Raw genomic sequence first — 27,157 nt, 5'->3', positions numbered from 1 at the left:
GTATTATTGTTTTGTAGAGTTGAGCCGGATACTCGGCTGAAACGAGTATCCGGTACGGATAATGCACTTTTGCCGAGTACGAGTATTAAACGAGTAATACGAGTCAATATCTGTGCTCGGAAAAAAAAAAAAAAAAGATTGAATGAATATCCTCATTGGATAGCTGACTGTGTCTGCGTTCTGTGATAGGCTACAGCCCCTCCCCTACACACATGCAGGTGTGTTACTGTGTCCCGCTCTGATCACTCACACACAGAACAGCTGACAGCTGTCTGTCTCTCCCTCAGTCACTCAGGTTCGCCGGTCTTTTCTCTTAACGTTTAGTGTTTCTTCAGCTTCAGGTTTGTTATTACTTCAGCTACTTACTTATTAACCAGTAGAGTTCTGGTAAACGTGGGTTCGTTCAGACGTGGTGCCGACTCGCGTTGCGTCTCTGCCTGTCGGAGATTTTTTTTTTTTTTCACACACACGCTCTCTCTCTCTCTGTTTCTCCCTCTCTCTACCGGTCGTCATAGTTTTTTATTTTATTTTTTACCGTCAGCTGGCTCTAACCATTTTTTTAACTTCACGCACTGAGTGTCTGACACTTTCTTGCTGTATTTCATAAAAAAGTAGTAGTGGTATAAATTACAAATTAAGCTACACTCTCTCCCCCCTCCCCTCTCTCTCTCATGATCAGTGATACAGAATAATGAGTGATACACAGAGAGTAGCTGACACTCAGCTGTCTCTGTCTCTCTCTTACTCACTCACACACACACACACACACACACCTGGTTTGGAAATAAAATAAAATAAAATAAAGAAAAATCACACTGATCATTAAAAAAAATTAAAAGTAAAAAAAAAAAGTTGTTGAGTATGAAAACTCTTACATTTTCCTTCATAATTGCAACCGCATGTGTTGTATTCATTGTTGCAAAACTTGTTGTGTAAATAGTTTGTTTGCTATCGTGATTAAAACCATTGATCTGAAGCTCAATGCTGATGCTGTCCTGTAAATAGTTTTCTAATTAGCAATAACTATAACAATTTCTGATCAACCCATGTCAATTGCATGCTTAAAATAACATACCGGTTAAAGCCTCGCCCATTTCAAGACAACCCGACCCACTTCTGGGTTAAACCCCGCCCACTTCCGGTTTAGGCCCCGCCCACTCCGAGGACAGATACAGATACAGATAATTCATATGGTTAACAGATACAGATACAGATAATGCTGTACTCGCTCATCCCTATTGTTTTGTATATAAATATCATAATAGTATTATATGTTTTACTTATTAGTTGTAATCCTAGTAATCTACAACATATCCAAGTATTATATCATGATTACATTTCTCATTGTTTATCTTGAGTTAATGTAATTCTATGATGATGGGAGTGGAACTTTGTACAAGCCTCCTAGGCTTCGTTCCCTCCTTGCACTGTTTTAAAATTGTGCTAAATAAATAAATCAAATCAAATTACTAATGGGGTCTTGGCGCTGCTACTCACACTAGGGCTTGTCACGATACCAGAATTTCAGTAGTCAGTAACAATACCAGTGAATTTCAGCGTATCTCGATACTTATTCGATACCACAATTTAAAAAACCAAACAGAACCCACGTGCTTCTAAAGTCACAAGGCCTACTTTTAAATTTTTTTTTTTTTTTTTTTTTTTAACTGTTTCACATCAAACTTTCTTGTATTTAAGCATCACTGTGATTCAACAGCTTCTCAAACTGCACAGAATTTAAAGAGCCGACATCAACATAACGTTAAGAAGAAGCAGTTTGTTTTCACTCGGTCCAAATGCCGCACTACTGGCCGTAAAAAGACACATGGCATGGCATGTTTACATGAGCTCAGACTCACGCACGTATACTGCCTGTGTCACTCCCGACATGACCCGCCGAAGGAAAAGTTGTATATCCGGTACTCACAATACCGAGGTACCAAGGTATTTTTTATGTGTTGGCATCGACTTGGTACCGAAGTATTGGTTCTCTTGACAACCCTAGTACACACATTACAATAGCTTGGGGCAATAAATGCAAACATGGGCACATTTATCAGCACTTGTGATGCAAAGGTACAGTGACACTCACCTCGATGAGGTAGAGCACTTGTGAGGGTGACGGGCCGAAGAAGCGCGAGTCCAGCGAAGGACTGAGGCTGTTCTCACCAAGCTTGGCATGGTCCAGACACACAGCTCTCAGATTCTCCACTGTAGTGTTATCTGAGGATACAAAAAAAAAAAAAAACACACACTTGGTACTGACCCACTGTTGGCTGTGTGAGCTTGTGTAGGTGTGTGTTTTTCCTCAAGTGAATTTGTTGAGAAGGAAATATTGCGAGCACAGTTGCAGGTATACCTGGCGGCATGAGTTTCATGAGAACTCGAGCTCCGTCTCTGAGCAGAGGCATGTTGAGGTTGCAGCCCAGGTCGGCCACCTGCCACAGGAAGGAGATGTAGCGCAGATGCAGCGACATAATCTGGAAGAAAATGTGGCAATACAAACGGTGTTAAGATTGTGGCTGTGAAAAGACTGATCATAGATGACGTTCGCTTTTAAAAATAACAGAAACTGCCGTCGAGAGACCGTTTCACACTCTCATTTCCCTGTGTGGAATAGATTCCTACACAGAAGGATTAACGATTTAATTGCAGAATCACTCTACCGTTGTATTCAAGGCTGTTTAGAAGCAACATTGAAATAGTTTTGTGTGTGTGTGTATGTGTGTGTATTTAGTGCCTGTGCTTTTTTACACTCACCACTCCAGGAAGACAACTCTCCACTTCAGGGTTGGGTCCATCACTGTAGTGGTTGCCGTGGTTACCAGGAGAGCCGGTGGATGAGTCAGAAGAGCTGTCTGGGCTTGAAGGCATGTTGGCACTCACCTGGGTCAGCTTGGCCGTGATCAACTATAGAAAAGAAAAACACACACACACAACAGTTTTTGTTCAACAGTTCAAATGGATGAAACACACTTGATTTCTAAGACGCAGACATTCATCTGGGCTTGCAGATGTTATTTAGACGGCTGCAATCTCATTTTATCAATTCACGTTGGAAACAGAAGCACTTCTTTCATGTATGTAAAAAAAAAAAAAAAAGTGTAGCGAGTGCAGCACTTTCAATAGAATATTTCTTTTTGTCGGGAGTACATTCTCACCGTTTTGTCCTTCAAATTCAGCTGTCCAATCAGCTTCCTGTCGTCAGCCGGATCAACAACCTCTCCACCAATGAAGAGCTCGATCTTAGTGTGTGCAGCATTGGCTTTGATCCTGGTCAGGATGCCGCGCCGAACTGAACCGATTGTGTCGTTGGTGTGAGACCAGATGTCCAGGTCGTCTACCTGACGCCCCTGGTTGGGGAAACGTACGATCAACGTGATATGTTTCCCACGGAAAGCTCTGCAAGAGAAATGGAATAAAGAGATTTATTAATACATGCCACCTTGTTTATTTCACTGAGAGGTACAAGGTAAAAATAGATTATAATAAAGCACACACTTAAAAAGGGGAAAACAGAGGGCTGCAGTTACATTGTGCAATAATTTATTGAATTTTGAGTAGGTACTTTACATGAATTATAATATTTCACCCAGAAAAAAGTTGACTGCAGTGCCCGTTTTGGTGCAAATGTTGGTTTGGTTTATTCTAAATCAATTAAACCAAACACTCTTAAAAAATCTTTGGTGACTTTGATTCTATTTTAATGTGAAAGCGTCACCCTGTCGATGTGTGATCATATAGTTATGATAAAAGTAGAGCTGTTTCTTTGTGACCGTACCTGGACATGGGGAGTATAGTCCTCTCCTCATGGTAGTCACTGTCACACTCATTGATGTACTCTTTGAGTACAGTGAGAACCCGCACCATGCGGATGGCCTCCTGACGCGCGCAGTTGATGCTGTCTTTGTCCCCGTCCAACACACACAGCGTGTCATAGGACGCCTTCAGACGGTCAAAACACGACTGGATGAAATCCTCGTGAATTTCAACCTGCAGGGAAGAAGAGAATAAAACAATAAAGACACTGAAGTATTTTTATGTTTGGATTAGTTTAGCTTATGTAAGTATTTTGTGGTGAGCTTTTTTTGTTATGTGTGGGTTTTATGTTATGTTGTTTTGTTCCTGTCATTGTTCACATTCATATATGTTGTTCCTTTTGTTGTTGCACGGTTAAAAAGTGAATTACAAAAAAAAGAAGTGACCTCAAAACACATACTTAACCCCTATATGTTCCCAGTTTTCTAGCCCCAATAAATATCCAACAGAACCTAAACCTAAACCAGAACGTTGCCCGTACCTGATTGACTTGTAATTTTGGTCCAAGGTTGGTATAGATCTCTTTGAGCAGGTCTATTGCACGGCTAGCGATGTCATCACTTCCTTGAATTACCACCTGGTTGAGAGAAGAATATGGAAAAAATGACATTAAAAACTGCATCCTCCATCATACAGTGATCCCTGGTCAAAATAAATAAAGTAAGTAGAAGATGAAATGATCTCCAAAAGGCATAAAGTTAAACATGAAACACTCTTTTGCAATATTTCAAGCAATATCCGTGTATTATTTTTGTTTTGTACAATTTTAGAGTGAAAAGGGGAAACAAAGCAGCAGCCTGCAGAAGAATGGGAAACACATGAGACTTGAGCTCTAAGATAACTTTAACCAAGGTATCAGACAAGCTATTTACTATTTACACACACTGTGCAACACTATGCAGAGTGGCCAAACCTTTGCTGCATGCCCTTTTCCTTTTCTATCATTTTGAAAATGTAAAAGATGAAAATTAAAAATATATATATATATTGTTTAAAATGTAAAGGGAATGTATCTTCTGTCACTTCATGCCTTTTGGAGATCATTTCATCTTCCACTTGCTGAACTGTTCACACTGTGCCCAAACTTTTGCATGACAGAAGTAGAAAAAGCAATATGTACGATAGCACTGTTGTTTCTTCTCTAATGTTATTGTAGCAAACAGAACACAGTCCCTTCGTGTATACGATGAGACACTGGGGACGTTCACTTCAGCCACAAGGAGAATAAACAAAAACATCTGCCTTTGTGCGACTGCTGCAACAAATCTGCTCACCCTCCAGAGGTAGTCCAAGCCTATTAGTTCCAGGTCATCCATCATGTAGGCCCTGCGCTTCGCGACCAGCTTGCCCTCCCTGCAGTTGACAGCCTTGAAGAACCTCTCAAAGCACTTCATGCCATTCTCCGTCAGCAGAGACGGGTCCAACTGCAGAACGTTGTTCTCAAAGAAGTCCTTGTTGATGTCCGGGTCCAGGTCCGGTTCATCGCCCATCAGCTTGGAGTACCTGGTGTGTTGTGTTGCAGCAAAGTTAACACGGCGTTCTGATCTAACACGTCCGCTTGATTAGTTTAAGGAAATTAATACACGCCAAAAAAAGGCCAAATGAGATGAAAAAAACAAACCATTTGAAGCAGGCCTCGCGGTCACAGAGAAACACGGCGTTCTCAGCCAGACACTTCCAGATCTGTTTGGCCTGAGGGGCACAAAGCCACAACTGGCCGTCCTTTAGCAGGAACCTGACAAAAAAAATAACAAGAAAGAAAATCAATAGTGGACACTGGTGGCCTGGAGGTTAGAGAAACGCACTTATGAAGGCCACAGCTTTGGTTCCAGACCTGAATCATAATTGTCGGTGGGGTGAAGTCACTGGGTACTACTTGGCCCTCTCCAATTATCCACCATTGTCCTTGAACAAGGTACTTCAACAAAGCAGCTAAAGTGGCCACGGACCAGTCTGGGAATGTAATGCGTGGCTCCCAGACACACTGTGTGTCTGTGCTCTATTTTCTTCACTGTATTATTACAACGCATGAATACTCTCCGACAGAAACAGATGAATCCAAACTACCGACAGCTGGGCAACCTGAGTGGAGCTCAATTTTTAATTTGCTTTTAATAAAAATCATTAAACACAAAGAGTTTCAGCTTACATGTAGTTGTAGCCTCACCTTTTACAAGACTATAACTGACTGTATGAGATGGTTCAGATTGAGCTGTACCTCAGGAAGTTGAGTCGTTCCTGTACTTCCTGGACATGGCTGTAGCGGCTTCCTGGCCTGACTGTCTGGGGGTCAAACTCGGCTTGCTCTTCTGTAAAAGCACACACACAACCAGTCAGACCAGTCCAGACAAGAGCGTAAAAACCCTGAACCCAACAGCTGTGCACTGAAACAACAATGAAATGAAATAGTCTGACTATCACGAAGCACCTTTGGAGAACTGCCTCATGGTCTCCATGTAGGCTGAGAGGTTTTCAGCCACCAGGGTCACCAGGGCATGGTTATGCTGCAGCTGGTTTATCAGGTCGTGGCGGTAAAACACATGAGGACTTCTCTGGGTTTGACTGAGGAGACAACAGCGGGAGGAGTGGTGGATGTAAGGAGAGCAAAAACAGGTTTTTAGTGAGGAAGTTAAAGACTGAAAAACAAAGAATGAATTAAGACAATGTTGAAAATCTTTTAAGTTGTACAATTTCTGATTAAGAAAAAACATAATGACTGATTTCTCATTTGTGTCTATCACGGACATAAAGAAAGCAGCTTTTAGAGTACATTTGTTTGTGTGTGTGTGTGTGGGTGTGTGTATGCATGTCGTAGAATAACCAGCAGAAGAGGTCATATCAGTACAGGACATTTCCTGCCTTGTTTCCACTTTAAAAAGTTTTGGGTTTGAAAACCAACCATAAGAACTAAACAAGACTAATGCAAATTCAATAGCTACAAATAACCAGGAACCACCTGGAAATTTAAACTAAAAAAGGTCTAGTAGTAAAAAGAAATAGGAACCAAGAGGTGGTTCAAGTTTATCTAACTGCTGCTGTAATGCAATGACTCCAGTTAAGATCAATAGTACAACTACAAACACATTCAAGAGTCATTACATTTCTCAAGTTGAAACATAAGTGGGTCGAAGGCATGAAATACCCCTGATATTTTGCATTGAATGATTTGAGCTGAAAGGAGCTGGCATCAGGAAGAATGGGGCTCCATCTCAAAGGACCTTTTATTTACCTTGTGTAAGTGACTAGTTTAAAAGGACGTGCACTATGGCTTGTGTTCACTACTGAGGAAAAACTGCACAGAAACTCCCACCAGGTGCCTCTAGAGATATCCTGGCACATTAGATGGAGTTTACCAAAAGATATCTAGTGGAACCACACCTCATACATGGTTTGGGAATTGGCTTAAAATTGGTTACAACACCTTGATTATCATCTATCTGAAATTGTCTTCAATAAAGAAATAAAAAAATATGAGGCATTTGAGGCATCCTTGAAATAAAAAATGAATTAAAATGACAAAAAAATACAAATATAGTAATAAACAATGATGAATGATTATCAACACTTATTAATGTGTGATTTTATGGCTGTTGCAGCATTTAATTCTATAAATCTACAATATCATCTATGCTTCTCTTTAGTTCTCATTTTCTCTTCGAAGTTTATGACCTACAAAGACTGTGATGGATGAGCACTTGAACACTTGCTCTCCTATTAGTTAGAATTAAAGTGTCTTGTCTTAGTCTTGACTGAACTATCCTTGAGCTGTGACATTAACGGGGGTTTGGATGAGGAATTAGTCATTTGAGATGAAACCCAAGGAAGAATTGCTTAAGCGATTTACATTTTATATAGTATTTTTTTTTTATAAAAATGTCAAAGAGAAAGTTAGACTTGACGCAACACAGAAATAGATAGAACCCTGGAATTAGCACTCAACTTACCCCACTAAGTTCGTTTGTATGTTAATTGGCATTTTCTTTCTGAAAAACAACAGGCATTGTATACTACATATTTTCTAGTGACTATTAAAAAAACACTACACAATTTACGAATAATGTTGAACAGTATGATCTCAAATCAATCAGTATTCTCACAGATTTCCATAATGTTAAATTAATGTTTTTATTTTTAAACCCTAGTTTAAATTTCTCTCGTTTAGGTACTCCAGCTACCTGACGACTTGAACTTAACTTTTGATTCCACTTCTCCTGCAGACAGTTCGACATGTCACAGGTGAAAAGCACAGGTGTGAATAATAAAATTGATGAGGGCTGGTTACCATTAAGCTGAATGGATTTCAACATCTTCATAATGTAAATGCAGCTGCAGAACAGAGCCGTCATTTATCTTATTACCAACACCTGTGCTTTTCTCACTCTGACAGGTGAAGGTTTCTGCTGTGACGAGGTGTGTGAATTAAAAATACTCATGTCAACTTCTAATACTCTCAGGACTATTACTTTAATTAGCTGCTAGATCAAACAGCAGCTCAAATGGTCATTTCGACTGATTGATTGTTTTAGTTTTAGGCACAGACTTGCCGTGGTTCAGGTTAGACCTGATTCTATCGACACAGTCCAGTGCCTTCTTTCAACCGTAGTTACCCTTCACTTTGTTACAGTACAACAAAGCAAACACAGTCAATGCACCTTTCAGCTCCTTTCATTGTACTCAAAAGAAAAATGAGCATCCCTTTGCCACAAAGCATCCTAACTAATGAGAAAAAAATTTCAGGACCACACGCAGCGAGGACATGCTCTCAGACTCGGAGCATACCAAAACTGCCAAGGTCTGGTAGTTCAGAGCAAAGTTTGGTTTAGTGAGAGATTTATTTGTTGTCAGTGAGAAAATGTAGTAAAATCTCTGGTGTACTGCCCAGCCTGGTTGGTTAGCACTGATGATTAATTAGTGCACTGGGATAATCTGCAGAGGGAAATGTTGATGTCAGGGCACTAAACCTCCTGTCTTACTGTGCTGGGCACTAAATAATAGAGTTGACACGTCTTGTGCAAATGTGATAAATGCTACAGATAATCACAACAATAGAGAATCTTGTTGTTTTTTTGCCCCAATCATGGGTTATGTGCAAAACAAGTATCAATAATTCAGAATAAAACGCCTAAAAACTAAAACAAATAAATGCTTCATACTCGCCTACATCAGGATTATCCTGTATGTGTTGCTGCACTACACAATTGATTTCTACCATGACCTTACCTAAGGTTTTGAGGAGCTTCTCCAAAGAGGCTACAGATTTCTCTGATTTGCTTCAGGGCGGGAATCACCCATTTATCATTGGTTCGTAGTTCCTCTATGAAGCGATCTATCCACTGGATTTTCTGTGTGTCTCTGTCCTGTGGGTGAAAATTAAACATCCTCAGTATAAGTTAGTAGTTTAATAAGCTCCTTGTCTGTTATTCTGCATGCCATTTACTTCTTAAGCATATTCATCAGCACCCCCAACATACCTGTGAGCAACTGTAATCCAATATCTTGATGTGGGCACTAAGAGCCTGGTCCATGATGTCTACAGGCACATCATCGCTGTGTGCCAGGTTCCACAGCAGGTTCAGGACCTTGTGGGCCATCACACCATCCTTATCATCCTCAGCCAAGCGCCGGATGAGCTCCAGCAGTTTTTCACGCTGCTTCTTGCTGGCATTGGTCCAGCTTGCCTGCGCAACAAAAAAAAAAAAAAAGAGAGCGCCAAGCCCAGATGTTAAAGTAGACGAGGGTGCAACAAGCAGGTTGTTGTTGTGACGCAAGAATCCACCTGCAATGTGGTTAAGCCGGAGCGAAATGCAAATTGATTAACACAAGTCTAACTCACCTTGAAGCAGTCAAAAAGGTGATCAAGCTGCTCAGGTGAGAAATCCCACGCCAGCTTAGCCAGAAGGTCGTGGACGTTCTTCACAATGGCCTCATGCTTACCGGCCTGCAGATGTACAGAGACAACAAAACCCGACTGTTGGGTTAACAAAAATACTTCTGACATACACCAGCAGACGTCTCAGCAGTGTCGGGGAAATGCTGCAGCTGTGAACAACTGGCAATTAACAGCCAACGTATTGTCTGCGACGTACAACAGCAGTTGTGTTTCAGTTACAGGAAACAAGCCCTGACTTGCACCATGTACTTTGACTGAGTGTTCCTTTCAGTCTCCCTCTCGAAGCTCGTTTTCAAAAAAGATACCTGCAGTGGGTTGCACCAGCTGTGCGTAAGTTCAAACGTAGCCTAGTTTGAACTTAAGTAACTAGTTTAGAATGGAGTTTACGCACTATTAATATTTTAAGTGTTGCACCAGCCACCAGCTGAGATAGTTCCAACATAGTCATAAGTTTTAACCTAAGTCCTACACCTTGCTCTGAGCAGGTGTAAAGTCATCCGTAGTGGTCGTCATGGAGCATCGTTTGGAGAGGTGGGATGATTTGGAGGAGGGGGAGAGAGAGCAGGTTCTCCCAGCTGTGTTACCTACAGTTTACATCCTTTAGATATGTATGATGATTTTGATTTATAGACACAGTTTTGGTTCCCACAAGCGGAGATTCAGCGGATCATTAGCGGATCATTGACCTATTCGCTGTAGAATGGGGGGCTCCGGACCGAACAACAGGATCAGACGTGAAAAAAACAAGCCTAAATAAGCAACTACACTTCAACAACAAGCCCAAAAAACACGCAACGACTACCAATATTTATAAGCGACTTCACAGTAAAACAAGCCCGAAGTCGCTCATAATAAGCGGCGGACTCGCCGTTTTTTTTCCCCCAGTCGTTGACCCGTTGAGGGAGGATTTCACAAGAAACATGACAAACGCTGCACAAGGAATGATACTTTTCTCTCATTGGCTACTTAATGTGATGACGTCACCATCTGTGACTACCTCTTGCTTAGTTGAGATGTTGTTAAGATGAAACGTAAGTCTCTGTGGTGCAAATAAACAAAGATACATCTTAAGTTTTACCTTAACTAGTTTCAACGTATCATTTAGTGTGGACTTTACACTTCAGGTAGAACTTACACAGAGCTGGTGCAACAGGCTGCAGCAGCCTGTCAATTTCAGGCTTCATCTGTATCAAGTATAATTTTGACTTCCTCAGATTATGTCCCTTCCTCATGCACCTCAAAAGTAGGTTAAAGTTGTGCCAGAAACCTCTACTCCATTTCTGCTCTGGGTCACACTAGAGCCAAATCTACAGCAGTGCGTGTCGTGATCACAAAATGCAGGTATAAAATGAAGTGAAATGGTCGGCAGCAGAAATGCTGAGGCATTTGGAGAATGAAAGTTGATGTTAAGGTCACCACGTAAACTAAAAGCACAACTGAGCAAGGAAGCCAGATTGAAGTTTATAACTTACCACAATAAAAACTGTGGTACAGTTGAAAAAAAACCTTAACCAGATGACAAACTGTGCTAGTTTCACTTAGGTGTCTGATTCTGTTGTTTTATGGCGCACTTAAGTCACCCTATGTTATGTAATATCACAGTTAAGCAGCAAGTAGCAATGCTGCAGTGTCGTATTCTGGAGAAGACAACATGCACGGAAGTCTTCATCCAGTTGTGCCCATTGGATCCAATAAAAACACAGCAATATCCAATAAAAATACACTGCCCGTCCAGAAAAATAGTCATCACTTGGATTCAACTCAGCTAATAGGTAAGAGCTTCCCATTGGATACTCAGCATACTCAGACTATACAATGAAAATTAAGTACATTGTTGTCATTCAACATTGGGTAAATACAAAATTCTGGAAAGACCGACCTGTGCAGCCCAGATGTTGTCCAGATCCTGCATTGTAAGAGCTTTCTCTTTGATAACGAAGCGCAGGATCTTCTCCAGTTTCTCCACGTACTGCGGCTGGTGCAAACTGTCCCTGAGCACGATGGACAGGATGTGGTTCTGCTGGATCCACTCCTGTGGTGGCGTGGAGCGACACAGAAAAGAGAAGTGGCTTTTTAGAGACAGGGAACTTTTTTTGACGCCAAAGTTCAAAAGTAAAGAGGTGAAGGAAGTTTACCGCCATGCGCTCTGCAGTCAGCCACTCCTCCTCTTCAGGGTTATGCCGATGAGTGTAGTAGGACACACTGGAGATCACCTTATTAACTTCATTTAGTGCATTCATTTTGCCATTAAAAGAAGAAATTTGCAATAACCTGGTGATAGAAAAATCAAGAATTAGGTCAAGGCATACATAAATTATGAAAACTCAAACCTTGCTGTGAAAAGAATTTTCATAAAGACATTATTACTCACCTAAGAATCATTTTTAACCTAAAAATCTCTAAATTCTTCACGGTCTCCTCCTGTCCTGGTACACGAGAAGCCAGATTCTTCAGAGATTTGATTATCATGGACAGTGCGTCGTTTTTGGCTTCGTTCTTGGCCTCTTTCTTCAGCTCCTCATCTGTGAGATTCTCTAGAAACTGAGGAACCATCTCGATGACTGGAAGGAAGTACTTCTTTACCGTGTGCAATGTGAGGAACTCATAACACTGGCCAAAAGGCCTGGAAAAGAAGAGAGCATAGAAGTCAGCTGACAGAAACGGCCCATAAAAGAGAAGAACATGGTGCTTTTTTTTTTATCAAACAACAGTCTCACTTGATAAGTGCAGCGATGATCTGGACGTTCAGTGCTTGGCCGCTCATGAAGCGATCGTGCAACATTTGAAACCCGTTTAACGTGCCAAATTTGTTTATTAAGTCCACCAACCAGCCCTGTAAATAGAAAACAAGGGAGAAAAAGATTAAACATATAAGTAAATAAATAAATAAAGTTGTCTCTCATCTGAGAATGAGATTCCAGGACATGAGGCCCTGCTCCTTTTTTTTTTAAATCAATATGCAATGTAAAGCCTGTGAAAAATGGGCACTGCTGTTATAAATATTTAGGAATGACAGATTGGATGTCAACCTTAATAAAAAATAAAAATAAAAGACAAACAGTTACAAAATCTGACTTAATAGTTACACAGTGGAGCCCTAAGTAGTCCTGGGCCCTCTGCCAACAGAGGCAGACAGGAAAGCAGAGCTGCAGTGCTGCTCACACTGACCCCATGCCCACGCTGTATTCATCACTTTCACTGTTAAATTCCTATTCTCTGGTGTATCCACCTTCTCTTTTACACAATCTGCTTTCTGACACAAGCACTAAGTGTCTTATAGACTGCGAGTTCCATATTTTTCATTATCAGTCTATGCCACAGTGGGACCGTCTTTGTCTCACAAGGGCCCTCGGGGTAAGACTAAAATGCCACTCTATGGATTTCGTCTACGAGGAATAGAAGACAGACTGACTGTTCTCGGTAGAAGTTTATGGTCTGTTTACTGTGTGATTCTTGGGTTATTTTTTGAAAAAAATACCTACATATTTATCACAAGGCACAAATAAATTCGTATGGTAACATCAAGCCCAATCTAGACTGTTCAAAGTGTAATTCGTTTATCTGATCACAGGCTGCGAGAGAACAAGCAATGAGGTCAGTTTTAAGAAAAAGTTAAAACCTGGCAGGTTGAAAGAATGAGGAGGGAAGAGTCCTATTAACCTAAAAAATAATGTGGAACATTACTTCAAGGGTACATTTTTTCCCGTTTGTTCAACCGGTGCAGTGACTCACCTTAGGAGACCGTGGGTCTGGTGGTCGGGCGAAGAGCTCATCGTCAGCCAGCTGTGCTCCAGCAGGGACGGTCTCAGAGGGCCGTGTGCCATTGTAGATGTGGAACTTGCAGTGAGGGTTGGTGGCCATGGCCAGCAGCTCTAGTAGAGGGAACCAGTCCTGAGAGAGCTTGGCCACACACAACTCCACCAACCGGTGTGTGTTATTGATGATACATCTCTGTGAAGCAAGGTCAGATGGAAAGGAAATAACATGAGCTGTTAGACAAGACAGACAGGGACAGAAATACAGAATTCGTAGAAGTAAAATACATAATCTAATTTGAGACCAGCATCCATTGCACATGACTTGTGCACATGTATGTATGTGTTTACGTCCCGTTGCCCTGGGACACACCCCTTTCATTGGACTGAGGGACAAAACGAACCTCCCTCAATGTGGTGGAGGATAGCGGTGGACACATAAACCGGATGAAATATGTAGTATCAAAACAAATTGAGGTCGGAAGGAATCGACAATGATTCGTACCAGCTCCCCCAAAACCGTCTGCTCCATGGACACTGACATGTTGCCAGAAATCATCATTTCAAAATGTATTTATTCCATCAGCCCTTAGAACAGAAACCAAAACCAAAACTAACCGCTGGTCACATTGTTTACGTTGTGTTTTAATCAATCCTGTAACACACACACCGTGTGACCGCGGTACCGGCAGAGTGACAGACAGGCTCATTGTTAATGAGCAGAGGGACGAAATTACAGCTGTTACTTTCGTCCCGACACTTAAACCTGAGTTGCTTCTATACTGAGAAACTCTGACATGTCAAACTGTAGGATGTGTTAGCGGACTAATTCATCTGTCTAACCATCATAACTATGATACCTGAAACGGTAAACACAGCTGATCAATCAAAAGAAAATGACAGCTTTCCGTCATTGAAAACAGGTTCTTGAATGTAACTCGGTCAAAGTAAGACGTGTTTGCAGTTCTGTTAGGTCATGCTGCTGTAGGTACATGTTGACTAAAGACTAAGAAGCACGTTTTCTTGATTAGATAAGATTAAAACAACCTAAACAGCTGCCAGCTGTTGAAGTGAAGAAGTGGCTGTGATAACTGCAACCATCAAGCATGCACCACAAAAAGAGGACTAGTCACATTTCATGACTGTAAACATATTGGGTTAATGAGGAATTAAGCAGAAACAGCTGGTCAATGTTTATGCTATGATATGATTGGATACTCTGTGAAGCCTTTGAAGAAATTGAATAAAATTCATTAAGTGTTATTATTATTTTCATAATTAGCACCTGCATTTATACCCAACATTGAGGCAACACTGACCTTGACTTATGATCACCAAAATCGAATCAATAAACCCAGAGCCCAAGTCAACATTAGCATCCAATTTGGAGAAATTCCCATAAGGTGTTGCTGAGATATCATGCTCACAAGAATGGGATGATCGGCAGATGGACAAACTGAAAACAAAAAGCCTCTGGCCACGGCTGTCAGAGGCATAAGACGCCCAACTCCTAATCACATCTCTGCTAAAATGACTGAAATGCTTCTCCTGCGTGGCTCCTGACTGGTTCACAGATCTGAAGTAACCAGATACGAGGGATCAATGTGGGGCTGACTCATCACTGAATTCCTGAGAAGCTTTTATAGTTTCTACTCCTGTAGTTCGAAAAGAAACTGTTTCCCTCCTTAACATTTGAGGGATGTAAATAATCAGAGCAGCTGTGGATCAGGGAAAAATAATGTAAAATCCTGTGTGAAATGTACTGAAATAAGATTAGATAAAAAAAAACTAAAAAAAAACTTAAGATAGCATTATCTGAAGTAAAGGCGACAGGAGAAACAGAGACACGCTGCTCCTTGACGTCGCCGTCTGTCTGAGTGGTTTATCATGAAAAGGTTTCCAGACATCAATCTCTTTATTACAGCACACAGCACGACACATTCAGCAACTCCTAACATAAAGATCATTGATCACTGCTGGCGTTGCCTCTTTCACTCAGCTCGATGAAAACAAAACAGAAAAAACTCAATTTGGCCTGGCGAGACCCCAGTCTGAACAATGTACACAGCCGATGAGATAAGGGTATAGGGTGACTTAAACTAAGGTGACTCTGCTGACTCATGCCACCAAGGTTAACAGAATAGATTTCTTTCCTAACCTTTCATAATTATGTTGATCCCCTCCTTTTATTCCAGCTTACATGTGCTTAGCCGTATCTCCTTTCATAGAGTCTGAATAGTTCAGCAATGGGTCGATTATTTTATTAAAACATTATATATTTCCTCAAAAAGGGAGAAATACCAGTACTGCTATTCATTTAGCTTGTTCTGGTGTTTGATATTAAGTGAATAATTCTTCATATTCAACAGTTCAGCTGACTGATAACTGTTGTTCGACTGCTGACCGGAAGCTTTAAGTTCACGTGACTAAAATCAACATTTCTGGTAGGGTTGGGTTTTTAAAAGAAATTGGTTTTCTGATTCATATCGATTTTCATCATCCGATATCGCATCATAAAATCCTTAGATCGATCTTTTAATCTATACAATTTCCTGTTTCCTCCATTAGATCTGCGTGATAGCGGTTATCATCCCCGACTGCACTGAAGAATCGCACTGTTTACTTCTATAGTGGGTCATATTAAATAAATGTACATTAATGCAAATGCTTTTGGGTCAATGTGTAATTTAAACAGTAATATTTTTTAATAATACACCAGGTTAGAGAGTGCCATCTTTGTACAATTTGCAGCATTAGTTCTGTGAAAATCTCTTTCATAACCAAGCAAAATTGGTATTAAAACTGAAATATCTCTGAATGAATCAATATCGAACTGAATCGGGACCTTGTGAATCGGAATCAAATTGTTTCAGTAAATCAGTAGCGATATCCACACCCTAATTTCTGGGCAATGACAAACTAGACCTGTGGCCTGTCCCCTACTGACCCCGTTTAGTGGTCTTTTTTTGTTAGCATGACTTCAAGACAGGAAGAATGGGTTGATAACAAAAATGCTGCTGAAATAAAAATGGCAATAGAAAGACTGACTGATAAAATGAGTCCTGATATTTGTAGTATAGTATTATTTCAGTTTTCTCTTGGTCTAGTGCAACAAAAAAAGATTAAAATATCAATATTGATTCGCTACCCAAGTGTTGTAGTAGTATCGACTTGGTAGTCAAGCATGTATCAGCCCATCCTACAAAATACACAGCAAAAACGATGACTCACATGAATCTCAAACTTCCAGCCGCTGACCGCCTCGTCTGTCAGGATCTTTGTGAAGGAGATGGTCAGACCATCTCGGAAAAACCTCTGACATGCTTCACACTTCACATCCAGTCCTGCAAAGAAAGACATGACCCATTTTTAAGACTTTATATACAAGCACATTAAAGACAAGATTTTGGACTTGATATATAAAGGTCATTTCAGTGAATATGTAACATTTTCAAGAATATTTTGCAACAGCCTGAATGTAATAAAGACGGTGAAGCTACAATTTAGATGCTGAAGAGGGGAAGGTCTTTTATTTATGAGCCCATTTCTCCATGCACCAGATAACCTGGTATTTGTTTGTATCTATGTGTCTATGTGAGCAGACAAAAACTGCTGTTTGAAAATAGCGCACTGGGCTCTGGGACCTATGGTGAGACATTCCTCTTTCTATAGACCGTTTCAGAGAGTATAAACAAATACAGGTGTTACCAAGGATACTAATTAAGGCTCCATTCCATTTAGTGTACCAGAGCGTTTTCTAATGAGCCACACCTGTCTTTGTTTATACTCTCTGAAAGGGTCTATACACTATAGTCTGAACAGTACGTCTAATAACTGATAAAATATCTGACAAGAAAATTAAGATGAAAATAAAGGTTAGTTTTGACCCTATTCTTTACACTTCATCAATATTTAAATTTGTGATGTTTAATGGTCTCTGGAGGACGATTCCTGCGGTAATTGAATAACATAAAGTGTCCACACGAATACATAGCTTCACACAAAACGATCTTTTTCTTGTTCATATTGGACAAAAAATCTCCGTAAACACGAGATTGTTTCAACAAATATCTGCGCACACATGGATCCACTGAAAACAACTCAAAAAGCTGTAGTACATATGCGCTGTAACGCTAAAGCTCCCCCGCTGTGTTCAGACTCCAAACATTATAAGTCAATTAAATGTTGACTGGGAGTCGTGTCAGTGCAAATATGACGACCGATAATGATTTAACAGGTGCGATTCAGCCGCATTGTCCGAGGGAGCCAACGGTCATCGGCTGTTGTTGTCACGTTACATCCATAGACTGTGTATATGTCTAGTGGTGTGGCTCAGGTTACAGGTGAGAGAGGTGGGGGGTATGACATCATCGTTTCACAAAAGATCTGTTTCGGGTGTCTACACAAAAACGCTGGGGCAGCGTTTTCAGGTTTTCTCACTCTGGGACACGTTTCCAAAAAAATAGAGTTTTCACCCTCCTAAAACGCTGTTTCTCTCAGAACGAGACGCCGAAACAATAAAAAAAAGGTATGCAGATTCATTAAAGCCGTATCTGTCTGGATGGGCTCTCAGATACAGAATAACATCCTGTGTATTCCTACCTTTTTTACTCAGGTCTATAGCAGCTTCCAAGAGGACTTCTAACTCTCCTTTTGGCAAAACTGGTACAACCCAACGAGGCCTGGGAGAGAAGAAGAAGAAGACATAAGCCGAGAGAAAAACACAAAGGAGCTCAGTTTATTTCACTGTTCAGTGGAGAGTAGTGAACTGGTGACTGAGCACAATTTGATAATGTTTTATATTGGATTGAAAAATGTTCACATCACAAATGTTGCACAGATAAAGGGTTTAGGATCTGGAATGAAATGAAATCATGCAAAAAAACAAAAACAGATGTGAGTACAATACCTGTTGATCATGTCATCCAGCTTGGCTAGGTCAGTGTGAGGGAAAGCGGGCTCCTCCTCTTCCAGCTGAGGGGGCCCGTCCCCCTGGCCCTGCTCATCTGGTGGGCTCACTGGAGAGTTCTCATTAGATGAGTTGGGAGATGATGTCTGTAAAAACCCACAAAATTACAATTAATTTGCGTTGATTCATTAATAGAAGCAAAATATAATAATATTAGCAATAATTGTAATTCTTAATAATCTTTACGCAATTCATAAAATAAACAAGACTACAAGTTTACAGTGAAGCTAGAGGCCTTCATTAAGCTGTAATGCTCATTAAACACACTCATTACACTCCAGGCAGCTGTTTATTTAATTTGCGCACTCCTCTGGTCACTCACTATCAAGGCTGCGTAATTACAGTGTTTTAATGGGGCACAATGGGACATTTTTGATCACTGGCGCACCTGGGGCAAGACAAAGGATCAGATATAGACCTGGTTTTATCTAGTTGATACTGCTCCATCAAAAATAAAAACATATAAAAATAACATACTGAAAGGACCCCGTGAAAACGCTGTATGTAACTGGACCACATGTGGTGAAAGCACAAAATTGAGGATGTTGTTAAAACGGGTAAAAAAAATACTGGCCTCATTACATCGTTCTTGCTTCTACCTACTATCAGCCAGTTTTATCTATCTGTTTCTCTCCTCGTCTCTGCGCAGTAATATACAGTATTTTACTACAGCCAAATTTCAAAAGGAAGCCGTTCTCATTTACATGTTTTTCTCTGTTTCTGTTGAAAAAGGAACAAGTTTAAAATGATTAGTGCAACACATCCAATAAGACTTAAGGACATGTAAAGTCCCAGGACACTTCCAAGCTGCCGCTCTGTGCTGGTAAAAATCCCAATTTTACAATTTGTCTGACAAAAAGCACTAAGAAGAAAACAGCACAGTGCCTTCAGTGATCCACAAGCGCTTTCAACTACTGTATATGCTTAAAAAAAAAAAAAAAAGACCTGCAGGGGACAAAAGTAATATATTTGAGACAGTTCTTTGAATTCTTTGTAATATCTTTTCTGTTGTGTTAAAGTTACTGCATCACATGTTCATACAAACTCAATACCTGCTACTATTTAAAAATAAAAGCCCTCTTGTGTTTACATGGACTTAAATCTCTTATTTCTAAACAGGGCTTTTACTGCTGCCCTGACGAGCTGCAGTGCACACTTTGCCCCATTTCAGGTTGATGGTGTTTCTGTTGTGCATTTTTCTGTTGGCATGGCTCACCTCTTGTATGGGGGTCAGTTTTTTTATTGTGCTAGTCTTTAAGTCCAAGAGGCAGGTGTCTCTACTGAAGGGCCCCTAAATAAAATGCATTCAAATCCACATTCTCTATCCAGATGCTGTGTTTTCGTATCTATGTGCCCAGAGGAAACAAAAAAAATGAGGGCTGATGTGGTTGTTTTGTAAAAATAAATGTGTTAGCATGTGGGTGTACCTCTGTTACGGTGCTGTCAAATGGAAATTTCGGAAGGAAGAGCAACAAAAAGGCAACAATGTGCATTTATGAATGTGTATTTAAGCGGCGATCGTTCCTCAGTTCATTTTTTTCAACTCATCTAACGAGTGTGTATGAACATCAGTGGGGTGGTGGTGCGAGCAGCTGTGGATGGGAGAGTAAAAGAGGGATACACTTAGCCCGAAAGAGATGCATAACTGAGAAATATGAAATGTGGGGGTGTGTGGCGAAGGCTCCTTCTGCTTGGCTGACCTACATAGGCAGCTTGCCTCTCACGTCTTACCACGGCTCATCTCTAACCAACACAGGCCTGCACATGCACACGCACAAAGACAGACACACACACACACACATATCCTTTATCCATCACTCAAGAGGCTCTGTTCATTGATGCCTCGCCTTCACTCTCTTTCTCCCTCTTTTCCGCTCCCTCCCTCCCTTTTTTCGTCCCCTTGGGCATCTGTGTGTGGTTAGGTACGAGCAATATCTGTTAAAAAACTCTGCTGCAGTGACTGAGCTAAAAAAAAAAAAAGAAGAGGAAATAAACACAGCGTCCCCTTCTCCCTGCACAGGTTAATTTAATTACATGTGACCACTGTCTGAGAGCGAGTGTAGTGCACAGTTATTTAGAAGAGGAAGGCCAAGAGTGAAATATTCAATGCACAGGACAAGAAACTAAGGATGAATCGAGTTCGGTGGACGGACGATGGGATGCTTACCTGGTTCTGTGGCAGTGGGGGTTGGCTCTGAGCATCAGGTGCCTGACCCTGGCCCTGACTGTCATTGCCCCCCACCGGAGAGCCACGCGTGGTGGCCGTCATGCTCGCCACGGGGCAGATCTTGGCAATCTTGGCCTCTTAGGGAGCGCTGGCCAGGAGGAAAATTACAGCCACCTCAGCTGTAGAGCAGAGGGAAGAGAGCCCGAACGCACGAGAGAGGGACACAAGCACCTGGAGATCTGGATGTGCCGCTGAGACCATTGCATAACCTGGAGTCGGGAGAAGAGGGGGTAAAAGGTCAGAATTATCAGCTGGCTTAGTTAAGTTACTTATAATATACACAAGCAAAATAAGTGAGCAGATGGTTATAATCTTGTACTACAGAAGTTACCATGTACACCAACTCAACCCGAGCTGGGCCCTGCGTGTTAGTTGCTACTTTCTCTTAATTTCTTTTGGTCAGTCACTGATGTGTTATGAATCAGGCCTCAGGCTTTTGAGGGTCTGATATGGATCACTGATTTGAATGTCATTAGATTGAGTATATCCAGTAGTACTCAAAGTTTCTTCCATAATTCATATCTATATTAACTTCACGAATTTCACATTTACAATTCTAGTTACGGCTCTTGTTTCAAAGGTCGAATGATACTGCTAACTGACATTTTAACATCTCTTTCAGACAACACTTTAACTTATTTATCAGGCGTGGGTCTTGTTTTCGTTGTTTGACCATAATTCTACTATAAAAATCGTGCCCAAGGACCTGCATCTGATAAATGGTGATATTACATGCTACAGCCACACAGAGAAAGAGTGAGCCGAGTCAGATGGTCAGAATAATAAAAGCACAACAGAAGTTTGACCAGATTACCTAATCCTGGTATTTGGAGGTAAAACCAGTAATGTGAGTAACAGTCCAGTAACAGACAGTGCATGGAAACCATATATGTTCAGTAGGTCAAAGTTAAACCAGGAAGCTCGTCTGTGAACTACAACAATTGTTTACCACAAAAAGATTGTCTAATACTATTTGTATGTTAATTTCTATTCCAATCACTTTTGTCTAATCTGGGTTTTTGCCCCTGCACGATCAGGACATCTTAGTGGCCTGACACCTGAGTTGTGCGTGTACATTAACAGCTGCAGGCAGCGCAGAAAAGTAATTGTTTTCATTCATACTGTTAATGATCCATAGATGTGCACAAGATTGTTGTCGATGCATTTTGCACAGCTATGAGTTATGAATCTAAACACATCAACGCAGGTAAAAGAGGCTTTTTATGCTGCAATGTGCCATTAAAGATAAATTGCAGAGGTGAGGTGAGCAGCAGACATCTCCAAAAGCTCAGTTTGTTTTTCTCAGATCCCAGGCACAGTTGATAACTATAGGATGTAACAAATCAGTGGGTACATCTACACCAGAGCCTTTTATACATTCTCCAATGGCGAACTTTATGTCATGACCCAAGCATGCTCATAAATGTGGAAACTATAATATTATGCTCCTTTTACACTTGATCGTTAATGGGCATGCTGCATAACTGCAATGGCTATTGTTTGATTCTGGCTGAGGAACCTGCACCTGTATGTAGCTCTCTGCTGGGACTCTTTCCTCTCTCTACACCATGGCTGTCAAACAAAGATAAAATATCAGCAAAAAATAAAATTATAGCCAAAAGGAAAAAAAACATCAAAAGCTGCCTGTTTGATTGCCTCGCTGCACATGATGATATCTTGTCACTCAATGATTACAGCAGTGAAGCTTGTGCACATTACCAATAGGAATGATGGATACAACTCAGAAAAACACCAAATAACTTCCCTTTAAATGTCAGCATGACAATCAAACTGTGAAATATGATGCACCTGCCCGTTTAGCACAACACATCCTGAGAATATATATTTATATATCCCTTTTAAGGTAACTTCATCGAGCATTTATCATCTAAGCTTCACACCTCAGCTTTACATCTTACATTAGATTTTCAGCCACTAAAACAGAGCAGAAATGATACAAATAGTTAATGTTTTAAAGAGAGTATAGCCACGACACAGCATTACAGCACAATGTGGGAGCTATTGATAAACTGTTTTGATCTTTGGGGCCAATACATTAGCACACATGGATTCATATCATTCAGCACTGAAGCTGCACTGGTCGTGGGTTATTTACTAGTTACCGTTTCTTACCCAAAATGTAGTAAAAAACACCAATCAAACAACAACTGTTAGAAAGCATGTGATTTGTGCATACACAAATTAGGGAAAGCTAAATTCAATATCACAGGAAATGATTCAATATCAAGCTTGCCAAGGCAATCAACATAACAACCTTTCAGCTTCCCTGACATAAAATGAACACTTAAATGTTAGAGTCAGTGCCATGTTTTAAAACAGACTGACGGTAACACCAGAACCCTTCAAAGTTAATAAGTTGTAGGAGGGGAAAAAAGAAAAAGAAATCTAAATCAAGCCGTCCTCTTAGGGTTGGGCGGTATGAGCAAAATCTTATATCACGGTATGAGTAATTTCATATCACGGTAACGGTATATATCACGGTATGTTTTTTCCCCCTGTAAATTCAATTAATGGCTTAAAATAACCCATACTGTCGCATTTGATCATTTTCCTCTTTTATTTTTCAACTTGGATTTCTATTTAAAAAAGACAGGAAAAATGCCAGAGCAGTCTGGCTCCAGTTAGTGCAATTATATATAAAAAAATAAATGACAGAATCACAAATTTGCATTTTACAAAAATGGCTACGGTCTGTGCTGTCTATGGCTGTTCAAACAGGTCAAACCGGGAAAATCAAAGAAGTTACTCTAGAGTTCCTAAGTAACCTTTACAGTCAACGTAAAGTAGTACAAAAGGGCTCAAATTTCAACAACTGACGGAAAAACGGTGGGTGGGAGGGACGGAAGTGACCATAATAAACTGTGTCCTAGCCTGTCCTACCGTAAAAATGGCACATAGAAAGAGGAGTAAAGCAATATGTTAAGCGGCAATATATACTTAGGCATCAAAGATGTTCAATCAAACCCACATAGTTTGAAACAACGTTTAAAACACACACAGCCAGTGTCACAACTAAGCATAAAAAGCCCGCTAGCTTAATGCTAACGTATAATGTAAAACACCATAGACGGGCTAACAGAGATTAGCATCGCTTATAACCTGACTTACTCCTCTTCTGAAAAACTCTGACAAGTCAAACTTTAGGATGTGTTAGAGGTCTAATTCATCTGTCTAACCATCAGAACTATGACACATGAAACGGTACGTGAAACGGTACGTGAAACGTACGTGAAACACAGCTGATCGATCGAAAAAAAATTACGGCTGGAGTGAATCTTCTTCGTCATGCTGATGCAACCACGCCAAGCAGTCTGCTGCAGTGCCGGCTCCCCCGTGTGTCGAGGCGGTCTAACTACAGTGACTCAGAGAGATGCCGCAGACATCTGCTCTTTCTCCGGTATAAACGGTATTGCAAAATCTCTACCGGTAGACATTTTATACCGTCACGCGGTATAATACCGTCATACCGCCCAACCCTACGTCCTCTACGCTATTTAACATGCTTAAATCTTGAGTAATGTTGACAATCACAATACAAAGTCTAAACCCAGCCCCTGGGAACTTTGCCTCTATGGTCATCATTTCTCTACTTTCTCCACTAAATTGTCAACCCTGAAACATGCAATGGATCTGTAGATCAGCTGGCAACGGGATTGGTTGGTATGGTCCACAAATATATGTCAAAGTTTGAAATACAAACAAGACAGCAAGCGTGGGAGTGTAAACATAGTTAGCATTCTGCACTAACCCAGCTCAGGCTACATGGCTTTTGGGGACTGCAAGACTATTTTGAGAATGGCCATACATTTTAAGGAGATACAAATGTGTGGCCCAGACTCCTTTTTCGGTTTATCTGCTGTGCTCTTAGTTTAAGGGTAGTGAAACCACGTTATTTCCTATTTTACAGGTGGCCAGTGATACTTGCCTCTGCATCAGCAATTAAGGTTGCAGCTGTCACTACAGGCAGTACATTACAGTCATTATTATGGGGCGAAAATCTAGCAAGTGCCTTTGGCTTGAAATGTCACATCATATGTATAGAGCTACTACAAGTAAAATCACTCAATGCATAATAACTACCTGCTGATGGGGGTTATAGGGTGGATTACTTTAATGACGCACAAAAAACATTATTGTGAGTAATTGACACATTACCGAGAGCCACACATTATATATATTATATTAAGACAAACGGTGAGCTAGATGCAAATGCGGCCTTTTTTGGAGGGGGCGGGGGAGGATTGAACCGGCGTTGTAACGTTAAGGTTAATGTTGTTACTTTAAAAAAAACATTTTATGGACGTGTTGGGGTGAAATCGGTCATGTAACATTATGGTGTGTTGTCGTGGTGGAACACGTTCAGATTTTAAAACAGTGCAGGTGCATTTACACCAAAAACACTGACATAATTACGTAACTATGACCACAAACTAGCTCCTCGACTGCCGTTAACAGCCGGGTTGGTTAGTTACTTAGTTAGGTTGGTTAGTTAGGTAGTTGGTTAGATAGTTAGGTTAGCCTGCAAGGCGATCCGCCCAGACAGCGGAGCAGTGAAGGCCTCGTCCAAAGCCCACTGCGCTGAGACACGCAGGCCTCATTTACTCGGTCGGGCCTGACATTATAATACTTGTCCAAGCAAAAGCCTTAAACACACACATAGAGAGAGCGAGTTTGGCTGTTGATTAAAAAATAATGATCGATCAAACATCTCTTTCCCCTGCCGGTATTGTGTTATTGTTAAACCGTGCTAACGTGCAGCAGTCCAGATAAACAGTAAGATGTTAGCTGGTAGCCGCCATTAGCTTCACTGGCGAGTAAATATCCCGAAACAAGGTGCATCTAAGGTGCTAATGTTTCTATTTTGACAAGTAGCTTTGATGATATGACTCGACAACTTCAATTAGTTTCACCCATATATAGAACAAACAAACAAAACATTGCGATTTGGCACAAAAAAATGTCGCTTTGCAGCCATTTCAAGTTAACCTAGCTACTAGCCATCTTAGATACGGTTAAATATGCAAGTGACAGCGGAGCCGTCTATTTCCTGAAATTTCACCAACTGGAGTGTTGAAGCTGACCTGTATCATCGTCTGACGGCAACTTACAACTTATACTAAAACAAACTGAAAATGAAAGATCGCAAGCCCCGGTGGAAACAAAATGATAACAGCAATGTGGATTAAAAAATGCTATTATTCATGAATTATATGAAAAATAAACCTGTGCTACAAGGCCGACTAAATTTCAGTAACTTGAGGTAAACATGGTACGTTTAAAGGAAATGTTCCTTCTCAGTGTGTAGACCGAGCCGAGGACTATCTATCTATCTATCTGCGGCTAGTTAGCGTTAGCGGTAGCTCGGCTTCAGTGAATCTGTTTAACACCATGAATTGCAATTTAATCGCGTTGACATTGTCAAAGTCTGAATGTGCTAACAGCAGCTAACAGAGAGGAAAAACAAAAACAAAACGTCCACGGGCTGAATAACCCCCAAGTGACTCAAATCAAATGCAGTAATGATGTTACCTTGCATCCACCACCACCACCAGCACCACTACCACCAGCTGATGATGCTAACACTAGCCGCCGCAGCCAGCTATAACAATCACCGAGCTAGTTAGCTGTAACAACTCACTCACCAGGAATTTGATATGACTTCCCCCCTCTATTCACGGGCTACGTCCACACAGCCGCCTTGAACGATGATGATGATGATGGTGGTGGCGGTGTCGTCGTATATTACATAAACGTGGCCTATATCGGTGACAGTTCAGTTTCGCAGGCAGGACACAAACCTGTTACTAGAAAGATCTAATTCCTACGTTTTCTTTCCCCCCTCTCTCCCTGCTCTGCTCTGCTCTGCCTCTTCTTGGGTGTTTTTTCCCTGCGTCACCGGCGCGGCGCGGCGGTAACAGACAGCCAGCCCCCCTCCAACTCTGCCTAGTCCGATTTCTAAGGGCTTGTCACTTCGGTCCCAGCACAGCACAGCACAGCACAGCAGTCACTCACTCACTCACTCACAACTTGAATCAGTTCAACATGGCGGAAGCGCAGTCGGACACAAATGCAGCTCAGTAAAAAAAAACAAAAAAAGAAAACAGGGCCAGAAGGCTGTGTGGTGCAACTCCAGCAAGTCCAAGCGTTGTTGTCTGTGAGCTAGTTTGCGCCGCAACCGAGTGCAGTTCAGAAAACACAACACCCGCTGAATGGAAAGGGCATTAAAAAAAACCCAGTCTCAATTCCGATAAGTGGCTCCGGCTCCAGTGGGGCGATCCGATCCGTGGTTTGGTTCAAACCTGTGGGGGATAAGAAAGCGGAGCGGCCCGGGCGGGCGCACCTGTCTACACATCGCCCCCTATCGCACGGGGTGGTCATACTGATGGATCAATGGTCTTCAACATTTTTCAGGCCAAGGACCCCCAAACTGATGGAGAGATGGAGCAGGGACCCCTGCTGTGCTATATTAAAAAACG

General features: G+C 41.2%; 1 protein-coding gene across 3 annotated transcripts in view; it reads right to left on the bottom strand.

Annotated features, from left to right (window-relative positions):
• usp9 (ubiquitin specific peptidase 9) overlaps positions 1-26,895 on the bottom strand; it is a 49,447-nt gene extending 22,552 nt beyond the window's left edge. For 2 of the 3 annotated variants that reach the window (XM_083996621.1, XM_083996623.1), the window contains exons 1-23: positions 26,324-26,895; positions 20,601-20,869; positions 18,374-18,519; positions 18,067-18,146; positions 16,696-16,808; positions 13,442-13,660; positions 12,427-12,542; positions 12,081-12,332; positions 11,845-11,980; positions 11,589-11,741; positions 9,653-9,757; positions 9,291-9,497; positions 9,040-9,176; positions 6,248-6,381; positions 6,038-6,128; positions 5,441-5,554; positions 5,094-5,322; positions 4,301-4,396; positions 3,782-3,993; positions 3,162-3,402; positions 2,761-2,910; positions 2,360-2,480; positions 2,093-2,223 (exon numbers count right to left, since the gene is read on the bottom strand). In XM_083996621.1, the coding sequence (XP_083852747.1) occupies positions 2,093-2,223; positions 2,360-2,480; positions 2,761-2,910; positions 3,162-3,402; positions 3,782-3,993; positions 4,301-4,396; positions 5,094-5,322; positions 5,441-5,554; positions 6,038-6,128; positions 6,248-6,381; positions 9,040-9,176; positions 9,291-9,497; positions 9,653-9,757; positions 11,589-11,741; positions 11,845-11,980; positions 12,081-12,332; positions 12,427-12,542; positions 13,442-13,660; positions 16,696-16,808; positions 18,067-18,146; positions 18,374-18,519; positions 20,601-20,702 (3,285 nt within the window). In that variant the 5' untranslated portion in view covers positions 20,703-20,869; positions 26,324-26,895. Of the gene's footprint in view, positions 1-2,092; positions 2,224-2,359; positions 2,481-2,760; positions 2,911-3,161; positions 3,403-3,781; positions 3,994-4,300; positions 4,397-5,093; positions 5,323-5,440; positions 5,555-6,037; positions 6,129-6,247; positions 6,382-9,039; positions 9,177-9,290; positions 9,498-9,652; positions 9,758-11,588; positions 11,742-11,844; positions 11,981-12,080; positions 12,333-12,426; positions 12,543-13,441; positions 13,661-16,695; positions 16,809-18,066; positions 18,147-18,373; positions 18,520-20,600; positions 20,870-26,210; positions 26,249-26,323 lie in introns of those variants that run through there. The other variant, XM_083996622.1, reaches the window with a different exon arrangement.
• Positions 26,896-27,157: the final 262 nt, after the last annotated feature.

The sequence above is a fragment of the Trachurus trachurus genome (genome assembly GCF_905171665.1).
Source record: "Trachurus trachurus genome assembly, chromosome: 21".
Classification (NCBI taxonomy): Eukaryota; Metazoa; Chordata; class Actinopteri; order Carangiformes; family Carangidae; genus Trachurus; species Trachurus trachurus.
The sequence above is the reverse complement of the archived record's forward strand: the minus strand, read 5'-3'. Positions and strand labels throughout refer to the sequence as shown.